This window comes from Acanthopagrus latus, chromosome 19, assembly GCF_904848185.1.
Source record: "Acanthopagrus latus isolate v.2019 chromosome 19, fAcaLat1.1, whole genome shotgun sequence".
Taxonomy (NCBI): domain Eukaryota; kingdom Metazoa; phylum Chordata; class Actinopteri; order Spariformes; family Sparidae; genus Acanthopagrus; species Acanthopagrus latus.
The window spans coordinates 14,436,343-14,459,925 of NC_051057.1; the positions used below are offsets into that span (position 1 = coordinate 14,436,343).

Sequence of the window (23,583 nt, forward strand, 5' to 3'; positions counted from 1 at the left end):
AATGAAGTTGGGGCAAGCAAAGAAGAGTCAAACTGTTTTTTTAACAAATGAGAAAATAAGAACACAAGCATGCATCAGTATATCTTCAGCTGATGTCCTGGAGGACGCTTCGTGATTGAGGTGACCTGTGTTTACAAAGTGAGATCAGTGTTTTTCTTCTCTGGAATTGTGACATGCTTTTGTTCGGGCCAACTTTCCAGTTTGAAATGCGAGAAACGTGTCTGTCAAGTTGATGATTGGGACACGACCCGTTTCCCCCGGTGCCTACGTGCTGATCATCCCGTGTACCCATCCAGAGCACAGTGATTGAGACGCAGCTGCCATGTGCGCATCCTCTCATATATTCACGCGTGCGTAATTCTAGACAGTTTTTGAAAATAACTAAGGTTGCCGATTATGGGTTAGGAAGGGACGATTTTCATGTGTAAATTCGTGTTTGGACTCTACTTTTATTAACACCTCGCTGGCCGAGCGCTCCACTGCTGGTGTGGACTGAAAAGGGGGACTGCTGTTACGCGCCCTGGGTGTGTCAATGGACGTCACGGAAGTCCGCTATCCGGTGGCCGCACTGTGGGAACTGTATAAATCCGCGCCAGTATCCAAAACGATGGGAAAAAGTTGCACTGGAGTTCAAGCGCGGTGTCCTGTTGCGTGATCTCCCGCAGCTATCCTCAGGAAACCAACCATCTGTATCCACTGACCAGCAGCGCAGACAGACAAGTGCGCTGCGCTGTGTTGAGTCTGGAGGGAGAGAAAAAAAAAAGAGCAGGAATAAAACTTGTTTCATACTTCACAAGCCGCCCGCTGCATCGGAGTCCCCCCGAGATGATGAATTTTATCCTCATCTGCCTGCTATGTGGATTGTACGGTGTTCTTGCGAGAGGTGAGTAACTGGCTCACTTTTGTTGACTCTGTGCGGCTGAATGGTGCACAGAGCACCTGCTGTAATCATCTCATCCGGTGTTAATAACTTGTTCAGCTGTTTAGTCTTGTAGTTGTTAACTGCACTTGATTAATTTAGTTTATTTGGTTTAGTTTTAACATCTGTGAGCCAAAAAAGGGAGGCTGGACACCTTTTCACTTATGGAAAACTGCATTTTACGCGCGGCTTTTGTGACGTCTATTACTTACAATAAACTAGAGGTTCCTTTACGGGTCATTGACGCTCTTTTAAAGGAAAATTATCTCCATCGCCGAAGCAGAACATTCAGCCTTTTCTTCGGGAGTAAACAAAAGATGCACAAACGCGCCTTTTCACTGTGGCGCAGTGTGGTGCGGCTGCTCGTTTACAGGCCAATTAATTCGCCTGCGGGGTCGTGTGTCTGAGCCCGTCCAGCGCGTAAACCTCCATTAGCACCAAGTGCAGTGAGGGAGATAAGCTCCATCCTGCGGTACTTTTTGTTTGGATATTGCGGACCTCTGTGGCCCGGCTCCTTGTGCGCTTGGCCCCGGTTGAATGGACACACGCAGGGCGTTGTTTCCTGAGACTGATGAGTTTGCCAAATGAAAATTCTGATAGAGATGATGAGGGGTCACGGCCCGCTGGAGGAAAATATCCAGGGAGCAGGATGCGGGGTTAATCTGCAGTCGGCATGTTGCTTTAATGCGCTTCACAGATTTCTCGGCGGTGGAACAGGTCGATCAGAAGGCGCAAAGAAACAAATGCGTTATTTTTATTTTTATTTTTTTTTAATTCCCTGAAAAATGTAATAATGCGCAATCAGCATGAAGTTAAGAGCTTCGTGTGCGCATCCTTGTCTCTGTGAATACAGATGAGCCCTCAAAGCGTTATGATTGTTATCAATGAACTCTGTCATAAACGTTGTTAACGCGCAGTTTGGGCTTTTGCTCAATCGATTTTCTAAGACACCTGACTGAAATGTTTTCTCTGTCTAAATTTTTGATTAAGTATATCCTGCTGATTGGCCAAATCGACACCTTGGATACAACGTCAAGGCCTATATTCAGTTAGATTCTAGGGAACAATAACTTTTAATTGAGATATACATTTACCTATTTTTCACACTGTAATATTTTCATCGACTTACACATTTAAATACAATTTCAAATAAATTCCAAATACATTATCATGACCTGGAGAGGAGAGCTCTACAACATTCCCACTTATTTACACACATCAGTCACTGTTGCTGTCGTTAAAATGTTAATACTTTACTTCAGTGGGTTTAAAGTGGCACTGTTTAGTTTGGGAGAAGAAATTCAAACTTGTTATATTTACAATATTAATGAAGTAATACAAAAAAACCCTCAGAAATCTTTTTTTTTTCCATAACTGAATGAACAAGCTGCAATCAGAGAAAAACAAGGTCCAGACTCCTTCTTGAAGCTAGAAAGGTGGCAGGGTCCGCCACATGTAAACAGTAAGTAAAACAGCATGAGCTTGTGATGTCCTTTAAGGTCAGTTTGTTTGTTCAGTTAATTCAGTCGCAAACACAAAAATAAACAGAGTCTTCTGATTGAAAGTCATCTTGAAACTAAAAGTGCTCTTTAATAAAGGTCAGGGTTTTTTAATCTGTTTTTCAGAAAACGGATTTAATAGAATGGACACAACTAAATATGACTTAATACCTGACTATTCAAATTAGTGACATTCTAAGTATGAATTATCAGTGTAGGTTTTTGGCTGCATGAAAATAAAAATGACACACCCAGTTGAAAACACAAAGAAAGTGTTTCATTACAAACACATTTTTTCAGTAATGAACATCGTTTTTTGTATGACCAAAAGAATTCTTCCACCCTTGAAAACTGACACCTACAACATTTCTTTGTACTGCCAAGAGTTCCCAACAAAGACCTGGTAAGTTAGAGGATCAGTGTTTTCCAAGTAATGTTGAGGAACTGTCTGGAGGCCTGCCACAAAAAAAAGATAACTTTCACATGAAGAAGGTTTTCATTTTTTCTGTGTGCAAAAATGTGAACTTTCTGTGCTGCTTTGGTGAAGTATCAGGAAAACCAGATTGAGTTATTTGTAAATGGTGCATTTAGACACTTCACAGCTTGCTGTAAAGGCCTTTTCCCCTTTCACTGCCGTGTGTGTGTGTGTGCGTGTGTGTGTGTGTGTGTGTGTGTTTCTTGCCTACTGACTCACCGAAATGCAAGGAAATAGTCTAGGAAGTGCTAGCAGTGTGAGTAATGCTGGAGCTGCTCAATGGGGCATCCACTGGGAACAATGATGCTGACAATGAATGGTAATAATGGACTTTAGTGATAAACTCACTTGCTGCCGTTGGAGTGATTTAACTACTGGCAGAGCAGTAAGACAGCCGTGATGTGAGGAGTGTTTTGAGTCTCGCTCTGTGAGGACCGGTCACAGTGAAGGACGGACTTCCCTGAATGATGTTTCCGCTGTTGTTGGGAGGAAGGAAGGGCGGACAGACAGTCGTCTTTATCTCTCATTAATAAACCTCAGCGATGGAGTGGAGAAATGCCTTCATTTGATAAACAAAAGGGACATTGCTTACGCATTTCCACACGAGCTTGTCAAGTGGCCTGATGTGAGGAGGGTCACAGATACCGTGGCCCTGATGGAGGACGTGCGGTGGAGCTTATACCCAAGATCGGTTCTGCAATCAGAGAGTCAAAGGTCCGGTGTGTAATGGACAGAGCTTATGGGAACTGTGTGAAAATATTTATTCCTTGTAAAGTGTTTTGCCTTCCAGGATTTCCTCTAAAAGTGGTCTCATGCAGGTCTGGGTCCACACAAAGGCGACTTCCATTAATAAGATCAGAACTGAGTAATTGCAAAAGTGTATCCACTATTATTGGAAATTAGTTTATTAATAAACTTTCAGCGGTGTCCCAGATTCAAGACTATATCAGAGTGAGCATCCTGCCCAGATGTCCCTGAATAATGTTGCACACTGAAGTTTTACATGCTGAATTCTGACGTCTATCGATGAATATATCGATGACCTTATGGTCACCACTAGACTATCCATACTACAGTATAATGCACTTAAATCAGTAATGTTTTCTGTGCTCTCATCATCTCTTCTGACCTCTGCAGATAAAGATCAGAAGGGGAAGTACAGCGTCCCAATTCTGGATGTGAAGTCTCGGCAGCTCGTCCTGGACACCAACCAGACACTACTGCTCAGCTGCAGGTGAGTTCCAGGTAGATAGATCCAGGCCAGAGAACCTCTCACTGGGGAGACGAAGGTTGGCGATCACTGTGATAGATCCCTGCAAGTCGAACATTCACATCTTTATGGCTTCGGATCCTCATAGTAACAGAAAAATAATCTGCAAAATCCCCACAAGGAGACTCATTATCATGTCGTCAAATGATTTACTGAGGCACCAAGCCGACTCTGACCAATGAAACTGGACCTCATCCCATGGCACTTTCATATCAGTCACTGTTAGTCCATTGAAAATATTTCTTAAACAGTTATTAGCACAGTGGTCCTCTGTCAGGGGAGTCATTTAGCACCAGTCTCTTTCAGACAAATGTAATTTGACAGGTTTCATCAGTGTAGTCAAAGGTTCACAACCCAATAGACAGAGTAAATGTTAAGGTTTGTTTTTGATTCTATGTTTCAACAACCCTGTGCTTTAAGTCTGGTTACTTCTATCCACAAAAAAACACTTGGTTTTGATGCCACCAACAAGGCTAGTGATCTCTGGTTTGACAGCTGTCTTATATGTAGAGACATATAGATGTAATGTGACATAACACAGATTGTAGAAATTATGCAAACCACATTTGCAATTTAAATGTGTATCTGTGATTTGCGGAAATGTAAAACACCAACGTTTTATTCTGGCTACTGGGCTGAGTCTCAATAAACCCAGACAAGCTGTGTTCAGTCCTTTTACTTTCATTCATCCGCAGCCTGAAAACAAATCAACTTATCAAGTTGTGGCAAGAATCGCCTGCCCTTACACAATCATTAGATGAAGCGATAAGGTTTCCTGCTGTGTGATACAATGCAAACTGTCTGGGGAAGCACACACAAAGATTGCCAAGTGTTTTTTTTTGTTTTTTTTTTATCCTGAGCAAACTTTTTTTTAACCACCTGTTGGCCAGGGGTCGCTGGGAGCTGTCATGGGCGCTCCCGTCAGGTTTGTCTGGGGATCAGGTGCACGTGGAGGAGTCTCGCTGCGGGAGGACGAGCACACTGTACTGCAGCGTCGTGACGGTGAGCCGCAGCCAGGTGCAGCACACCGGCCAGTTCCGCTGCAGGTACCGGCACCGAACCCGAAGGCAGACCTCCATCTATGTATATGTCACAGGTAAGAAGTTACAGCTGCTGCCCGAGAGTGCAGCTTCTTTTCTTTTCTCTGGCGCTCGTCGAGAGGGCCCACACTCCTTCACCCCCTCATGCTTATTGTTTATATCCCCAGGTTAAACAGGATGCCGTGGGTGCTAAATACAGACCAATGCCAGAGAGCCAATAATATCTAAACACTGTTTGTCCCAGCAACACATCCTTCTAGATGACTCTGGCACAGTTTCACCCAGTCCCCCCCACCGACTCCCCTGCCTCCCTCTTCTCAGCCCGGGACTACCTCCCTGTTGTCTATATATAAATCCTTTTTTACTTTCGTTTACGTGCTACCTCGAGGCCAGGAATAGCCCAGCTGCTGAAAGGCTCAGGCCTGGGCAGAGTTTCCCAGGGCATCAGCCTTATCTGCTCTGCTCAGCCTTGCTTGAAGCATCCTGTGCTTGGGGGGAGGGAGGGGAAGGGCTCGAAAGGGGGTGTGCTGGGAGGGGATGTCGCTGTGTCTCTGCAGGGTGGCGGCGGGGAGGTGTGTGGATGTGTGTGTGTGTGTGAGAGAGGAGCTGAGAAGGATAAGATGAAGGCCAGTGGCTCAGTGGTATCCAGGGGCAGAGGAGGCGCGATGTCTGCCCAGCCGGCCCCTCCCTGTCCTGGAGGGTGACGCTGGTCGGGCTGGGCTGCGAGGGGCACGGAGCCGGGCTGGATGCCAGGGTCACAGGGCACGCTACTGTTTGGCCAACAGGACCCTCGGGGGCTATCAGTCGCTCGGGTCACCATGTCCATTAAGCGTCAGACTTGGCCCGCGGCTCTGCTCAGACGTTGCCTCCCTCCCCGAGTCCTCTATTAGGAATCAAAGCAAGAGGAGGAAGCCCTCAGTCCGCTAGTCCTTGGGGTACTTTTGTTCGAATGTTCAGAGATTTGCTTTCCTTGAATAACACCCTACTGTAACAAACAATACAGTGAGCAACACCCACACTTTTCAATGGCACAGGAGTCATACAGTAGTCGAGCTGGGAGGAGTAAGCAGAGCGAGGCCGTTTGATTACTTCTAAACAATCTGTGTGTTTATTGTTGACTGCAGGCAGCCATTCGCTGAATGGGTATTCAATGAATGGGTGTGTATATTTAGGAGTGTGTCTTGTTTGTTTTTGTTTGTTATTGAGATTGATACTTGGAAGTGTGTGTGTGTGTGTGTGTTTGCAAATATAGGCTGCTGATTGTTTTCTTTCCTTGTTGTTTGACATCAACGGGCCAGTCCAGGGAAAGTGATTTAAAAAGAAAAAAAAACAAACATATTTTCACTTTATCAAGGAAGTAATTTTTGACTCAAAATCTTACTTTGTTGTGTCTGGTTGATTTTTTTTTAACTAAAGTCTCTGTGAATGTCGTCCTTCCACTGAGCTGGCAAAAGTGTCGATGCGCTCTTGTGAGTCACCTTTAGCTGTTAACTTGTGCTCAAAGCAGCAAGCTTAGAGAGCAGCTGCAGGTGGTGAGTGTCTCTGCACTTTTTTTGCCCTGGGTTATGCCTCCCAGTCCACCCACATGTTGCCCTTCCTTTATGGTGAATGGCACTGAGCCCAAGAGGAATACCTGCCCACAGGGCAGAATAAAGGAGCCTCAGCTTCGTTCTTCTGGTTAAAAAAGAAAAGCAGCGAAAACGGGGAAGTTTGTTTGCAGTCACTTTTATAAATGATTAATTATGTGTGCACTTTTACCAGCAAAAACACAAAATACAATCTCTGGTTCCAGCTTCTCAGAATTGTCTGCTTCACTTTCTTTCATGTCACTGCAAATGTAATTTGTTTGTCCATTTGCACATCGACTCTGAGAATCTGTGATTTTTCACTATATTTTCATAGATGAAATGAAGGTCAACCACAACGTGCACCATTTCCCTTTGCTTTTCTGTAATGTCAGTGAACTAACCGACACAGTTGTAAAGTCTCATATAGAAATAGTCTTTGTTTATGCATTTATTTGACATGCTTATTATCAGAACCGTATGTGTCCCTGACCGCAGTGTTTGGGTTTCAGACAGCCAGCAGCCATTTGTGGACCCTCCGGGTATGAGCCCAGATGTGTTGTACCTGAAGGAGAAGCAGCCGCTGGTCATCCCCTGCAGGGTCACCCACCCGAATGTCACCACCACGCTGGTCAAGGTCAGTGCATGCGATTTAATCCATGTTGAATATACACACACTCACGTCCACCTCTGCCAAATCACGCCGCTCACCTTCTCTGCACATCATCACTCGTCCCGTTTTCTTTCCCATCGGGGCTCGCATATGCACAGAATGCTGCGTCCCCTCTCCAGATCATTCACATTGTTCTTATCTTGGCAGCCATTACTCCGTGGCGTGTGTGTCCGTTTGTTTGTGTCCGTCTGCGGATATGTGTGAAAGTGTGTGCGGATATGTTTGTGAGTGTTGGTGCTCGAGTGCTGAGTGAGGGGGTGTGTGGACAATGTTGGAGTGTTTAGAGTGCTCGCTCTCTGCGTGTGTGGCTGTGTCTGCTTTGTGTGAGTGTTTGTTGCGGTGTAAATGTTATTCACGTCTGTCTGCTTAAATCTGGAAGAAACCCCTTCCAGTCAAAGATGCCCCTTTCTTTTCTGCTTTTTTTTTTTTTTTTTTTTTTTTCTTTTTTCCGATGGCGCGGCGCCCTCAGCGTCCTGTTGGCGCTGCTTCTACCTCTGGAGACAGGACATGAGGTCTGGAGTGCCCCTTTGGCCCCCGGCCAGCACCACTTCCCACATCTCACCCTCCACCTCTTGTAGTAGGAATCCTGACTGCCAACTTCCCCCCCAACTGATACTTAAAACAGCTGGTTAGCCTGGTGGAGGAAACAGAGGTAGCTACTGTTGGCCCCAACAGATCAAAGTACAGGCCATTCTCTTTAATCACGAACGCTGATCGTTAATATGATGGCTCGTGCGTCACTGTAGGAAGCTTATTGTGGTGTTACTACAATAGAGTGGATGTAAAACATACAGAAGGCTCTGGACTGGACGGTTCTTGCTGTAACAGATACACAAAGAATAAAGAAAGAATAAAAGCATTTTAAAGGGATGCCCCAGCAATCAAGTATTGCACATTCATACAGTTGGGAGAGTCAAAATTGGTGCAGCAGTGTCAGACTCTTTGCACTTTAAAGTTAAAAAATCGCACATTTCCCGTCATGCAACTCAAAAGCATGTTTGTTTGACCCTCTTTGCTCACCCCAAGTTTGTGCAAAACGCTTTTCCTTTAAAAATGTGTATCATCCAAGCAATTATTACTCAGGTAATGTCACCTAAGTGTTTTTTTCACACTGGACAAATGCTCCTCCAGAGCCAGAGAAGAAAATATCGAACTGTTATTTGTGGCTGAAAAGCATTTGTCGACCGTGAATACAGGCATACATTTTTAAAATGTGTGACATGGCGATGTTGTGTGATGTCACCAAGTCACAGAATTAGAGGCGAGACTTCTGATTAGGTGTTTCAGGCACTTTAGGAGCTGTGTTTTCTGTGGGAGAGAGGAGCTCCCATTGATGCGGACATTTCTTAAAGAGTAAATCTTTCTAAATGTTGTGAAACAATAAAGTATAGTAAAGCTTTCATTTCAATGTGTTAGCATATAAACAGGTACGCATTAGCAGTAAACACAAAGGTCTTATAGTATAAAATATCCATTTTGATATTTTAATGCCAAATGTGGATATTAAATGTTTATTTAGGTATGCTGTTAGCAACAAAGCCTGAGGATCTCCACACTTTAAACAATTCATCCTGATACGAACCTGAATGCCTGAATTCTACTTCATGCCAGTTCATCCGATAGTCACAAGGAGTTTCACTCAAAACAATGAGTATGAACGTCTGAGGGATGAGTCAGCTGGGACAATAAATGTCTGGACCAAAAATTCCTGGCATCTCAGTTAATAATTGTTGAGATATTTCGGTGCTGACCAAAGTGGTAGACACTGTGACTACAGCTAAAAAAACGAGTAGAAAGCTGCAGCAAGAGCAGAGGACAATAGTGCACCCTGCGGTGCTCAATCCTTTGGCTTTTTTTGACCAAAGCTTGTCACTAACATTCCATTTAGACATCAAGGAACCATGTCAAGAAGCAGAAATGAGCATGATATGGGACCTTTAAGGACAACCGAGACCTTGTGCAACGTATCCTTTGAGTCTCCAAACTACAAATCTGATCTTAAAACAGACATAGCTGGAGATCATTACACACAAGCACACGTGTTTTTGTCCTGCTTCCATCCCCTCACAAATGGCTGGAGCCACAGAGGTAATTAATCTAAAAATAGCTCTCCTCCTCTTCCTTCATCTCCCACTCCCTCCTCTAACCCTGCGCTGGCCGGTCTGGACCACGAATCCACTCACTGTCACAGCCTCTAGAGTGTTTTTTTCCTTGAAGGATTTTGCACTTTGCCTGGATCTCTAATGTGACCCTTGTCACTGGGAACAATACCCAGGAGGCACTGCTCTCTCGCTCTCGCTGTGAAAGTGACCAAGAGGTCCAGGATGACAGGGTCGAACCGGGGTTCCAGTCAAAATGTCTATATCCTGTAGTAACAGGATGCGAGGAGATGGACTGGAGTCACGTTTCTCATATCCTGACTCCTCTGACTCCTCTGCACCTCTGCTCCTTCTCCTGTTCCTCCACCTTCACATACTTTAGATGCAGGTTGGGAGGATGGAGGTGAGAGGGGCAGAGAGGGCACTGAGGGCGCTCAGATGGGGCGTCATTGAGTTCGGGCGGAGGGAAAAGTGTAAAACATCTACTTTACAAGACTGAGAGCAGAGGAGGAGGAGGAGGAGCTCAGTGGCGTCTGAGAGGGTCACCTGACTCTGGGATGGGTGATATCAGCCAGTTCACACTGGGGGTGCAGGAGAGGACGGAAGTGTGTGTGTGTGTGTGTGTGTGTGTGTGCATGCGCGTGTGCGCTGGGGGGGGGGGGGTCTACCTGTTCCCCTGGGAGAGGGTGGGAGGCTTCCACTGTGTCACAGAAACTCTAGTAAACATTTCCTTGAGGCTGCCTCCAAGAAAACAACAAAGTTGCATGGTTACACAAGCGTCCATGTCAAGGTAGCCAAGAATTATAAAAGCCAACACTCTGAGAGCACACGTAGTATCATCTGCAGAGATCTGACTCTGTAATTGGCATCTTCTCGAGGTTTCCTTTGCATAATCAAGGGATGATCAGAAACCAAAAGAAACCCAGCATGAGGTGGATGGTCCATTAAAAACTCAAACCCAAAGAAAGACCAGCTGGATTTGGAGGCCCGAGTGGCCAGGAAAAAAAAAACCCAGAAGAAACACTGAGGCCGTGTTTTAATACATCAAGTAATCTAGTTAACGCTGATTGTGAATTAGTTTTGTGCGTCTATACACATGGTGTGTATACCTATGGCTCGATACTTGTGTGTTGATAGCCTGTATGCATCTTATCTTTTGTGCACAAATGAACCAAAGCGTGTTTTTGCGGTTTCTCCGACTGTGACAAGTCTAAATGTCTGCAAACTGGTCAAACTCAAGTGCAGATTAGATCAGAGGTGCTGACTTAAGCCAAAAAACCTCAAACAATGGGGTCTTGGACTGCTGTGAGACACCCTGAGAACAGAGTAATCAAGTCACAAGTCTTGACCTGTTAGAATCCTGAAAAATAAGGCAAATCAAGTAAAAAGCCACGAACTTGAATATGTATTATTCAGCCTATGCATTACAATAGCTTGCTCTCTATAATGTAAAAAGATTTTTTGTGTCATTTTTAAATTTTCAATATATTAAAGTCAGAAAGACTTTCAGTGCCTAGACTGAGAGTTGCTATCATAAGACTGCAATCTTAACTTAGAAATATTTCAAATGAATTAGGACTTCAGTTTCAAGCATCCATTTAATTAATCACTGTCACATGATCTTTAACAGCGGATGAAGGTAGAATAAAGCAGAGTTTTGACCCAAACTTTCCCCCAAAAGACTTAAAAACATCACTGGACTGTCATGACTGGAGATTGTGCATCTTGTGAATATGTTTCTTTATTATTTTAAGTTTTTCTATATTTTTATATCAGAATGAGTCACTTTGTTCCTCGAGCTGTGAGATTTCAGTTTTTCTCAGAATGGTAAAAGTGTGTCATAGTTGCTATTCTTGTGGTTTCGGCACAGTGACACATCTGATGGGTGTTGTCTTCTTGTCCTCCTCCAGCAGTACCCCAACTACAGCCTGAGTCCGGACCAGAGGAACATTATTTGGAACAGCAAGCAAGGCTTCACCATCCGATCTCCCACCTTCTTTTACATTGGCATGTTCTTCTGCCAGACAATCACTGACGGCGTCACACACAAGTCGCGTGTGTACTTCGTGCACAGACTGGGTCAGCTTCATATAAATTCACTTTGGATACAAAAACAAATCAGTGTTCCATCCTCCTGTCCACTCTGCCTTCATATCAAATTTCCTATATTTCTATCTTTCCTGTGACAGTGAGTAACATCATGGAGGTGTATCTGAACAGCAGTGGACCAGTGGAGGCCCTGAAGGGAGAGAGAATGGTCTTGAACTGCACTGCCACTGGGGAGCTGAATACCAGAGTCAACATCACCTGGGATTACCCCGGAAAGGTCAGACTCACATTAAAGTCTGTGGAGACTTTGTATGAAGCAGAGCTGCACAGTTCTGTTCTGGGCTGAGATGCATCCTCAGTCCAAGTTTTTCTGCTCAGTAGTTTTTGTGTAAGCCTGCTGACAAACCAACCAACACTTCTTGTAAGTAGCTTTGAGGTGCAAAGGATATGATCTCAGAAGCAGTGAAGTCCCAGTACTGTCCCACTTTATGACCCACAGTATGGCTTTAGGGGTTTTTAGTTGTGTCCATGACTTCATCATCGTTAAATAAATCACTTATTAAAGCTTCATAGATTAGTGAGAGGTTATTTCTAAAGACAACTCTTTGGGTTTCAGGTTGTAAAGTGCATCATTAACTTGCTGGATTGGAGGATTATCACATCTTGAGTACATAACGACAGAGCATCTTGTGTATCATTAACTATTTAACATTTACAAGTCTGGATTTGATAGATTATTACAATAAACCCTCTGACGACTCACCGACTCTCAGCCCATCGAGTAAATCACTGATAAAGGCCTGTTGGTTTCTAACTGTGAGTTGTGAATCAGTGGATGCTTTTTTACCTCTTCTCGTTTTGTTCATTAATGATAGATTTTCAGTATACCAAACTCCCACCTCTAGCGTTCAAACCTTTTCAAAATAAATGTTCACGACACAGGGGCGAGCCTTCAGTGTTCATTCTGTGGCTTTTTCTGCTCTCCACCGTCAGATCAACAACACAGGCTTCACGTCCAAGAGGCTCCTGAAACATCGAACGCACATGTTGTTCTACAATATTCTGACCATCCCGAAGCTCCAGCGTTCGGACCGCGGCCTCTACACATGCCGCGTCACCAGCGGGGAGAATACCAAACAGCAGAAAGTCACCGTCACTGTCTTCGGTGAGTGTCTCTCCCTGAAACGTACTGACATGTAGATTCATCAACCGCAGGAATTCTGCACAGATTACTCATTTACACTTTCATATTTCCTGACAAATTCTTCCTGTGTTTCATCTTCTTCTATTTTACTCACTGAATCATTACTGAGAGTTGGATGTATGTCACAACAATGATCAAACTTCCCCATTCACTCCCTTAATCCTGCACAAACATGTGGTTACGTTTCCTCCATTTCAGACCGTCCATTTATCCGCCTGAAGCCCAGACACGAATCTGTGATGGAGGTGCAGGCGGGACAGAAATCTTACCGAATCTCTCCCAAACTACGAGCGTTCCCCGCCCCTCAAGTCATCTGGTAAGAGATCACCTTGAATCTTCAAATCACGCCTAATAGAGATAGATAGCTAATGGTCGGGTCTCATTCCCAGGTTGTCAAATACTGACACTGTCTTTCTCCAGAATCTCTTTACATGCCTTCAGTCTATTTTAAGCGCTGAACAACTTTCCTAGCACCATTTCCATGGAAAGGCTTTGGAGTGATGTTTACTTGGTCAACCAAGCATGACTCATCATATTTCGTGATCTAAGTGAACCCAGTTGATAGTGTAATGTTAAAGTCTGAATAATTTTCCTAGGAGAAGCTTTTAAAGTTTATGGGGGAAAATTATTTGGAAATGATTTCGACTCTCCTCTCCAAACTTTGCTTAGAGGCCTCTTTTTTTTTTTTCCCTCCGACAGGTTGAAGGATGGCAAGGTGGCAGCGGAGCAGTGCTCCAGATACCACATGGATGGAAATTCCCTGGTGATCCGGGATGTAGCAGAGGAGGATGCTGGGAAGTACACTGTCCTGGTACGAATCCAGGAACACGGACTCTTCCAGAATCTCACACTCAGACTTGTGGTCAATGGTGAGAAACCCCGGTTCAATTCTCCACCCACCAACCCATTTCTGCTCTATCTTCAACTCCCCTCAGTGATTAAACTGTGCTCTTGTGCGTGTGTGTGTGTGTGTGGGTTTTCTCATCTGGCAGTGAGTCCTCAGATAGGGGAGAAAGCGGTGTCGTTGCAGGACCCGGGTTCAGTGCCGCGAGGGAGCAGACAAGCACTTCACTGCACATCCCACGGAGTCCCGCCTCCACACATCCAGTGGCTGTGGCATCCCTGCCCGTCTAAAGGCCTGTAAGTAGCTCCGACCAAAACAAACTAGAAATGAGCTTTAAACCATCGGAAATTAGGAGCAGAAACTCAAACTAGATAAAATATGGATAAGATAGAGCAGAGCATACAGCAAAACTGAGCTCCCAGTGTTATTTGTCGATAATTTGACATTAAATACAATTTTCTAAACTCAATTTATTGGAACAAATAAAACTGCAGTATGCAAAAACAGCAAATGAAATAGAGCTTATTTGTTGATATGAATTTAAACTTTGTATATTTTAGACTTATTTTGGCTGCATAGGCTCAACATAATGTAAATACTATTATACATTACATAAAAAAATGTGTTCGTTTTATGTTATGCTGTGTATGTGTGTGTTTGAGTGTGTGTGTGTGTGTGTGATTTTGAAAAACGAGACATGTTTTGTCTATTTCAGCGTGTGTTCAGACAGCGTTTCCTCCTTGTAACCAGAACAGATGCATTTGGGGGCCTTTCATGTGCGGGAATGTGTGAAAATGTGTGTGTGTTTATTTGTGTGTGTGCGCGCGCGTGTGTATGCACCCATATAATATGTCTGTGTTTCATCGTGTCTGTGTTTATATGTTTGCTTGTTTGTGCAACTCTTTCCCCATATGTTTGTTCTCTCACTGTCCATGTGATCTTTTCCATGTTTGTTTAAGTGCATACAAATGCATAGCCTCTGTGTGTGTGTCAGTGTGTGTATGAGGTGTGTGTGTGTGCGCGCGCGTGCAATACATTCACAAACACAGTACACAGTTTATCTCAGACTTGAAAGGACAGAGAAAAAAAAACACACTTCAATAGAGGCCAGTTCCGTGTTCTCAGTCACGATTTGTTGGTTTCCAAATCAAACGCTATGATTTAATGAATTTCCTGTCCAGGACGCAGGGTGAGAGGCCTGTTTATTATTGTGATTGCACACCACATCCTGTGATGCTTTTTCTTATATCTGACACACACACTATATATAAAGTTCTCATGAGAAATGGCCCAACCCAGCGATGCCGAGGGACAGTCATTTTAGTCAGCTCGTGCACACACACGAGGGCTCAAGCAGGCACTTGGCAGAAACATTGATTGAGTTATTCTTGGAGGTCAGACACTTATTGTGTTGCTTGTGACCAAGTCGGAAAGGTTAAGTATTACCTGAGAGCGCCGCAGCAGCCGCCCATACTCTATTCTCCCTCTGAGACACACTGACATCATCGGTGTACTTGACCCTTAACCCCGGCACTCACACATGGCGCCATGCCGAGGTGCCTCCAGTGTGGTTTCATCCGTCTCTCTCTGCCAAATGTAATCTACATAATGGACATGAACATGTTGCAGACCAGCATCTGATATTCACTATTAGGTTGAAGCTAGGCAGAGCAATATAAACTCTTAATCCTGCAGATATCTCAACCTCACAGACAGTATATTTAGGTTTTTTCAGGTAAAAGCTATTTTGAATTTCTGCCTCTGTTGTTCCTCATTATTGTATCGTAGTGTAGAGGTACAGTATGTATGATTGTTCTGAGTCAAATGCAATCTGCACATGGAAGAGCACAGGCCAAAACCTGTTTATCTATTGATTAATTTGGTTGATCACTGCCTGACAGTGAGATTTAAACTGATGAGTGTCAGATTTCAAAGTAATTTCAGACTTTTTGATACTGCACAATTTGGCGCAACAGCAAACAGACATGCAGCAAAGAAAGTCATTTAAATTTGCATAAAGATTTCTGCAGATCGAAAACGGTGTGCACTGCAGCTGCAGCCTGTTACCATGAAGTAATTGAAGAATATTTGCAGAGTGATGTTTCAGCAGATTACATTTGGCTTCCCTTTGGTCCTTTGTAAAGCTCTGTTCTGGTTCGTCTCAGTGTCTGTATTGAGTGTGTTTTTAGACCAGTTTGTGGCTGGATCCTCACTAGGCCCTTGTTCTTTGCAGCCCGGCTGCACCACGAGCCTGACGCCGAGCCGGAGGAGGCCCAGGGACAGTGGACCAGGCTGGGCCAGGCTGATGGGGGGCCTCGCGCCTGGGTCCTGGGCCCCACTCCTGGGTCTGGCCCTGGGAACCGCAGCGCTCTTATCTGGCCCGGGCAGGAGGCGCACTGGGCTTCCTGTGCGAAAATCAGAGCGCTTTTCCTCTCGTTGTTTGGCTTCCTCTCCGACGCGAGACGCTTCCCAGCAGCATGATTGTCCCTTCGTCTTCAAACGTGGCACAGTCCGCTTCCTCAAGAGCTTGATCTATTCTTGAGAGCCCCCCCACACACACCCCAAACACCCCCACACCCCTTCCCCCAACTCTGCTGCCCCTCACACATACCTCTCCAGCCCCTTCCCTCACCAGCTCTGCCCTCCACCCCAACCCAGCATCCTCCACCTCTACAGAAGGAAAACTTCCCCTCCACCACCACCTCCACGCACTCATCAGTGCTTCTCCATGGCAGCCAGAACCCTCAGTGACATTACCAGTGATCCTATGTGGTGATCCTGTGCTTGCTAAACTGATGTGGAAAGTGAAGAAAGTGACTTGGAACACTGCTGAGCAGTGAAGACCAGGAGACCCAGGAAACGAGGAGGCAAAATAAGCCACATCAGCAAGGATAAAAGGACACCTGCTTTACTGATTATTTATTTATTTCATTCATTCCCCCCCAATGTAATTCCCCCCCTCGCACCCAGCCATCCCGTAGTTTTATGCTCGTTACATTTCAGACATTTTGAGCCAGAAGAAGTGCAATTCCATCCATCCACCAGCCACATTTCTGGAGCTGCTTTGCTTTGTTTTTTGTGTCCTAGAGTGGTACTATAATGGGTGCATGAACCGTGCCTGTCCCAAGCCCTAATCTGATTCTGACATCCACAAAAGCTGTGAGTTTCTGTTCCGAATTTTTAAAGCCACTGATAAAAGGTCAAAATGTGCTCAGCTTGGACGGGCGAACAGGAGAGAGGATGCTATGGGATCCCTTACAGTTCTCTATTAAAAGACTGATGGTCAGCAGACGCCTACCATGTAGGAAGTCTCCACCGACCAGAGACTATGACCGCTCTCTGTCATGTAATGTTGTTCCTGTGTCGTCCAGTGTCATCGCATGTCAAAATGTCTTGTTTGTCAAATGATGTCAGTATAACAGCCCTGTTGTCTTTGTATTGAAAGTTCATTAAAATCCAAATGTATGTGCCATCTTAGGAGAATGATTGCTATAGGTGTTTTAGTAAAGTCCATTTCCGTGTGTGTGTGTGTGTGTGTGTGTGTGCGTGTTTGTGTGTGTGTGTGTGTTTGTCCCATTCTACGGGTGTCTCCCAATGTGATCCATTCCTTGTATACAGATGTTTTATGAGTAATATATGAATCTAATATTTAATAATTTTATACAACTAACTTACATATGACGAATGACAATATTTGCCAGCTTTGTATGAATCTGTTAATATGTATTGAAGTGTTATATCAGTCGATTGTGGGTTTTTTTTTGTTTGTTTGTTTTTTGGTTTTTTTTTGCATTAAACTTTGCTTATATTTGTGTATTGGTTTATACGTCTTCGTGGTTATTTCGGGATTGAGACAGGAACCGACAGGGACAAGCGGTAAAAGTGTATTTTAGGCAGCGTAACAGGACAGGAAGAAAAGGCAGGAGATGACCCCCACTGATACACAACTCAACAGTCCATTCATATTTCCAGGCGGCTGCTGCTCACCCTGTTGGCAGGCACACACTGTGTGAATGTGGCCGTGCTATGAGCGCGTGTGTGTTCATTCTCTGTCTCTAACCACCCTTGCGTCCACACACCCATCCTACTAATCATATTTGTGAGTGTGAGTGCAACACTGAGTGAGAAAGCTTTTTCCTGGAAAGCGTGGGAGTGTCTGTGTAATCTGTGCCCGTGTGTGTGTGTGTGCGTGTGCGTGTGCGTGTGTGTGTGTGTGTGTGTGTGTGTGTCAGGCCTGTGGTGTCATGCACAGGGTGGGTCATTCGTGCACTAGATGCCAAGAGGAAGAGCAATCAGGGAGCAGAGAGGAACCAGCCTCAGGGAGGAGCGCAGGACAGACAGAGAAGGATGACGACAAGGATACAGACAGAGACAGGGAGTAGAGAGGGGCAGCGACACGTCCATAAACAGGATCAATGAACCGAGTGGAAACGGCAGCTTACAGTGAGGAGGGTGGCTAATGCCATAGTAATGAAGCTGCATTCTTCAGACAGACAGATGGATAGATACATGAATAGGTGGATAGATAGATAATCTTCAGCGTCATTCAGGTAATCATCATCATTATCCAAGAGAGGAAACACTTGAACCTTTAAGACTTCAGTGCTGCACAATATACCTAGAGAGTTTGTTTGGCCCAGAGGGATATTTTCATTATCAACACTTTTTTTAATAGCATAAAATTAATACACATCTATAACATTCATATTCACGGTGGGACTTAAGACACTGCACACACGACAACCAAAGTCCCTCTCACTTATTCATAAAAACTTTGTTTTGCTTTATAGCCAAGAATTAGGCCCCAAGGAGAGACAACCGACTCTCACAGTTGTCCATGAAATATTAAGCTACCTCTGAATCTCACTAATTAATGTTATATGTCTCATTTGATTAAACAAGGAGTCCTAGTTTTACCTAAGGTTATCTATTATAGAAGCAGTATTCCTGTAAAGTAATCTAAAAAAGTGTATTATTCACCTTGAGGTCTTTCCTCTTGCCTGACTGTGCAGTTGCTCGGCAACCAGCTAAGCTAGCTGACAGAGACAGGGCTGACTGTTAGCACCTCACTACAGACATGCTACTAGCTATATCTCGTCAACTAACTCTCAACAAGAGACCAAAATGGGTGAACTTCCCCCAAAATGTCAAACTGTTTCTTGTGCTCTCTTCCCACTGGGTGAGTACTGACTTCTAGTTCTCTTTTTCCAAAACAAGGAGGCAATTAGGAAAAGTAGCATTATCATTATAGCTCAAACAATAAAGATAGCTAGCCTCAGTGGATTTTCCGTTAGCTGGCTTGCTTGGTTAATCTATAAAGCTAGGCATCATTTCTGGTGATGAACAGTTAATTATGCTGACATTAATGTTAGTTGTCAAGCTTCTTAAATGTGAGCAGTGAGTGGTTTCAGTTTTATAAAATTGTAAGTTGAATATATTTGGGTTTCGGACAAAATATATGAAAACAACATTTTGGACTCCTTTTCCTTTAATTTATTCACTAAACGACCAATTAATACAATAAATAAATCAAGAGATTAATGAATAAACTAAATACTAATCATTGGTTGTGCCCCTAATTTCAGGTTTGAATAAAACTTCTGTACTAGTGATAATATGATGTGAATATATATATTGATATAAAAAATGTATTGATATGTAGACATTAAAAACTATATTAAAAACAAATAAATGTTTCAGGGTCCTACATGAATGAATCAATGAACACTCTACAACAATATTACTTGATCCTTGTTGTAGAAGTTATTGCTACATTTTCATTACATCACATTTATTATCATATTCAATATACACAAACAAATTTGATGTAAAAACATCTGAATGTTTCAGCATAACTTAGAATTTTTATTAGACGTGGAGAAGTAGATAAACTTTGGAGTGCACAATACATCTTTTCCCTTCAAATCTGAAACCAGTTGATCAAGCATTGTGTGTTTCGAGGCCCGTCCCCACCGCTTTTATAAAGTTTTTCACCACAAGGAAGTATGCATAAGTAAACCACAAAGCAGCTTGCATAAGCTCTAGTTCCCACAGTCCCGCTATGGTGTAATCTATGGATTTAGACTTGTGAGAGTCATTGAGAGGGAGAGGAACCCCTGTCCTGGAAATGTGGGATGATTTGTTAAGAATGGAAGGAAGTTGATCTACGGGATGACAATACCACCTCTGCATCCTCCGTAGATGAACAATCCAGCATTACATAGCACACCAAAGATCCACTATTGTCAGCCAGCAGGACAGGGTAAGAGGAAGTGATGCTATTGATAAAAATGGTTTGGTGATGATGATGATGATGATGATGATGATGATGTGAATTCGGCTGAGGATAACATCAAGCAGCGATGATTAAACATTGTCCCTGATGTCCTGGTCTTCCTCCCCGCAGAGCACAGCTGAAAAAAACACACACACCCACACACACACCTGGAGGCAGCATAAAATGATTTGTGTCAACACAGCTGAGTCCCTGTCCCTCTCTTCTTCCTCCTCCTCCTCCTCCTTCTTCTCCTACAAGGTGTGTGTGTCCAGCATCCTCTTTGCAATGGAGCTCTGTGACAGAAAGAATCCCTGCCACGTCCACAAGCAACCACATCCTGAGTGTTGCAGACAGACAGGAAGTGCTTCAGGGGAAGAAAAAGGTAGGTAAGGCTGAAATACACGCCGTGAGTCACAGCAGAGCAATGTTGCGTTAGTAACAGGATCCTTAGCTACATATAAAGTATGAAATATGTTCAATAAATATAGTTCTACCCCCAAAATTATTATAATTGCATTTATTAAAAGATTATTTGACGAGAACTGACCAAGAATGCACCAATCTGAACAGTGTTTGGATCATTTGTTACAACTTCTATAATAAAAGACATCCGGGAAACTTCACTGCACAGGAAAGTGTTGCACACATGTTCACTTCTCACACACACACACACACATTGGCAGACACACACCGGTATTAATACTTATCGACAGCTTGCATGTTGAGCTGCCCACCGGGGTGGAAGTGTGCAGCAGGACTGGCTCACGGACCCCTATTGTCTGCTCAGTGGACCCATGGAAAATATGATTCCTGCCATCAGTGGCAGAGGTAATGAGGCTGGACCTTACATGTGTGCATGAAAAAGTGTGTGTGTGTGTGTGTGTGTGTGTGTGTGTGTGTGTGTGTGTGTGTGTGTGTGTGTGTGTGTTCCATGGTGTGCTAAGTGTGGGTTTGTTCATTCGGATGTTTATGCTTTCCGTAGACAGTGGGGGTCCTGACTGTAGGAGAGGCCTCGGTGTCTGGAGTGTATCGCTGCGTTGCCTCCAACTTGGCGGGAACCGACCAGCTAGACATTCACTTCTACGTCACAGGTGATCCCAGCAAAGATGATTCATCTCCTCATACATATACATAACACGTGTGTTTTTGTTCTTGTTCACATCTGGGAATTTTTGTCAAAGTTTAAATAAGAATTAACACTGATAAAATCTTCAATTGCAGTCCTTCCCTCACTCCCTTTCACTTCCCAGAAACTTAATTTAAATAATTAGGTTCTGTCTTAAAATAACCAGTTTCTGTCTTCAGATAACCAGTTTCTGTCATATGATTGCTTTTCTCACTCTTTCCTTTCTTTCCTCATTCGGTCATGACACTAGGCTTATGTCAGCCAAGCCGATAAAATCATGATTTGGCTTGGTTGCCAAATATTTTTTTTTACTGATATTTTATCTGGAATAATAAGTGAATAGTGAAATAATCTAAATTCTTATGTTCTGTTTTGTTAGGATAAACTGCTTTAAATCTTTACTCAGGGAAAAAACAACCTGAAACTCATAGATGGGATGTTTTTTTTAATGAGAGCATATGAAAGAACATATTTTCCAACCATTCATGCCTGCTGCCAGGAAAAACAATTTTTTGGGTCAGATCGAAACTAGAAACTGATTACTTTGAGTCATTTATCTTGTGATTTTCTATCATACCATGCATGTGCACCTACTCACACACATTCAAATGACTTGTTACTTGTTAGATTTTGACAGCATTTATTAGACTAACCAGAGTTAATCCTGACCTTATACTGCCAACATAAAATATCTGGCAAACAAAATGACTGAAAACATAAAAAGAACCTGACCTCAAGTGAGTGTTTCCAAATAGTTACATTATATTCAAGAGAAGGCATTTATGTCCCATATCTCCAAAACTGGGCAACTCACTCCAAGACACTCTTGATGGATAAATAGCACTACAGTTAAGACAAAAAATATGTATTTTTGATCTGGGGATGATCTGTGCTTAATGTAACTTTTTGCATCAAAAACTTTGACATTCGGTAAAAAAGGCTATTTGGACTGTTATTGAATTCTTTTGTGGTAATTGGTAACACATTTTGCTATTTTCTTTGGAAAAGTTTCACCAGATGTAAGAACTCAAACAGAAGTGTTACTTACTGTGTCACTGAAAAAGTGAAACACACGTAAATGTAGGTCGAAGAACTTGGCAGAGCAAAGTAGCGTACGTGCATGGGGTACTCTCTGTAGATGTATTTGATACCAGGCATACAGGTTAAGGTTATTTTGCGTCAATTTGTTTTTGAGCGTGTGCATGAGTTCGTTTGAGCCTGTGCGTATGGCTGTGCTGCGCTATTAGTGTGTGAGCAAGCGTGAAACAGGAACCTGGGGCTCTTATCGTTCCACTTCCCCATGCAGCGCACTTCCTTGGACTGGCAGGTCCGCTTTATTTCTGGAGGCCTTGGGGTGTTCGGGAAAGATAAACACTATCTGCCATCAGGAAACTCTCGAGCCGTTTCCACGGGAAGTTTCAAATGGCTAAAGTAAATAAAAAGCCTTTTCACTGTATTCCACTAGCTGCTTTTACCCACAATAGCCATTCAACATTGTCGCCAAAGGTTACAGAAATGGGGGTTCCGTTGAATCAGCTCTCCTGGTTTCAGGCACCTGACAGGATCTGCATTCGCCTGTCGAGAAACTGAGACGGCTTGTTCATCAAACAGGAGATCGTGTTCATGTTCCCTCCCTCACATCCTCTTCCTCATCAATCCATCTTACCGTCACTTCTCTGTTTCCCTCAGACGTCCCAGGAGGCTTCAGTGTGAGCCAGAGGGAGGAGCCCAGAGAGGGCGGAGACCTTCATCTCACCTGTGTAGCCAATAGGTACCTGTACACAGCGTTGTCATGGGAAAGGGTGAATAACACAAAGGACACCCATTCCCGCATCCTTGCCCCGAGTAGTCAGCAGCTCACTTCTGGGGAGTTCTCCAACTCTCTGATCCTGTTGATAAGCAACCTGACAGCCAGAGACTCTGGAGCTTACAGATGCTCTGCCCGTCACCTCATCACCAGACGGAAGACACACCTGGACACACAGGTGGTGGTCACAAGTGAGTAATTAGAAATGTTTCATCTCTTCCTCATCTTTTTCCTCTACATCTATAATCCTACAGTCATTAGTGTGTATTTGGGGGACACTTTATAAGAAAGTTTGAATTCCTCAGTTTCAGCAACTTGCTTTTTTGACTTGACCTCTAATTTTAAAATCTGACAAATTGAATTTGAACAACTTGAATAAAGCTTTTTAGAAATTTAGAACCAACTGAGTGAGCCCTAAAAAAACTGCAAAAATAAACCTGAGTTTAGAGTGGAATTCAAAAGGTGTAAATAAAGAATATTTCAGCTCTATAAGTGCTATTTTGAGTTCTACCTCAAGTTTTACATTTCAAGTACTCAGTTGCATTTCTTTGCTAATAGCCAGGATGGGGTGTCTCAACTGGTTGCAAAAAAAAAAAAAAGTAAGTTTATGCAGAAGTAAACCTACTTTACACTTGATTTATGACCTCAGTAAATAGCTTCCTAATGAGTTTATGGTCTGAATCACTGCTCACAAGTCTTCTTCATTGCAGCATGATGCTCATTTGTAAACTATGGT

The 23,583-nt window shown here is 43.5% G+C and overlaps 1 protein-coding gene across 9 annotated transcripts in view; it reads left to right on the plus strand.

Moving 5' to 3' along the window:
* Positions 1-59: 59 nt before the first annotated feature.
* flt1 (fms related receptor tyrosine kinase 1) overlaps positions 60-23,583 on the plus strand; it is a 35,193-nt gene continuing 11,669 nt past the window's right edge. For 2 of the 9 annotated variants that reach the window (XM_037078714.1, XM_037078716.1), the window contains exons 1-13: positions 62-883; positions 4,031-4,127; positions 5,054-5,259; positions 7,281-7,405; positions 11,451-11,619; positions 11,730-11,866; positions 12,583-12,754; positions 12,992-13,109; positions 13,493-13,662; positions 13,786-13,933; positions 20,173-20,296; positions 20,897-21,005; positions 22,730-23,038. In XM_037078714.1, the coding sequence (XP_036934609.1) occupies positions 826-883; positions 4,031-4,127; positions 5,054-5,259; positions 7,281-7,405; positions 11,451-11,619; positions 11,730-11,866; positions 12,583-12,754; positions 12,992-13,109; positions 13,493-13,662; positions 13,786-13,933; positions 20,173-20,296; positions 20,897-21,005; positions 22,730-23,038 (1,942 nt within the window). In that variant the 5' untranslated portion in view covers positions 62-825. Of the gene's footprint in view, positions 884-4,030; positions 4,128-5,053; positions 5,260-7,280; positions 7,406-11,450; positions 11,620-11,729; positions 11,867-12,582; positions 12,755-12,991; positions 13,110-13,492; positions 13,663-13,785; positions 13,934-20,172; positions 20,297-20,896; positions 21,006-22,729; positions 23,039-23,583 lie in introns of all 9 variants that reach the window. The other 7 variants (XM_037078718.1, XM_037078722.1, XM_037078713.1 and 4 more) reach the window with 6 other exon arrangements.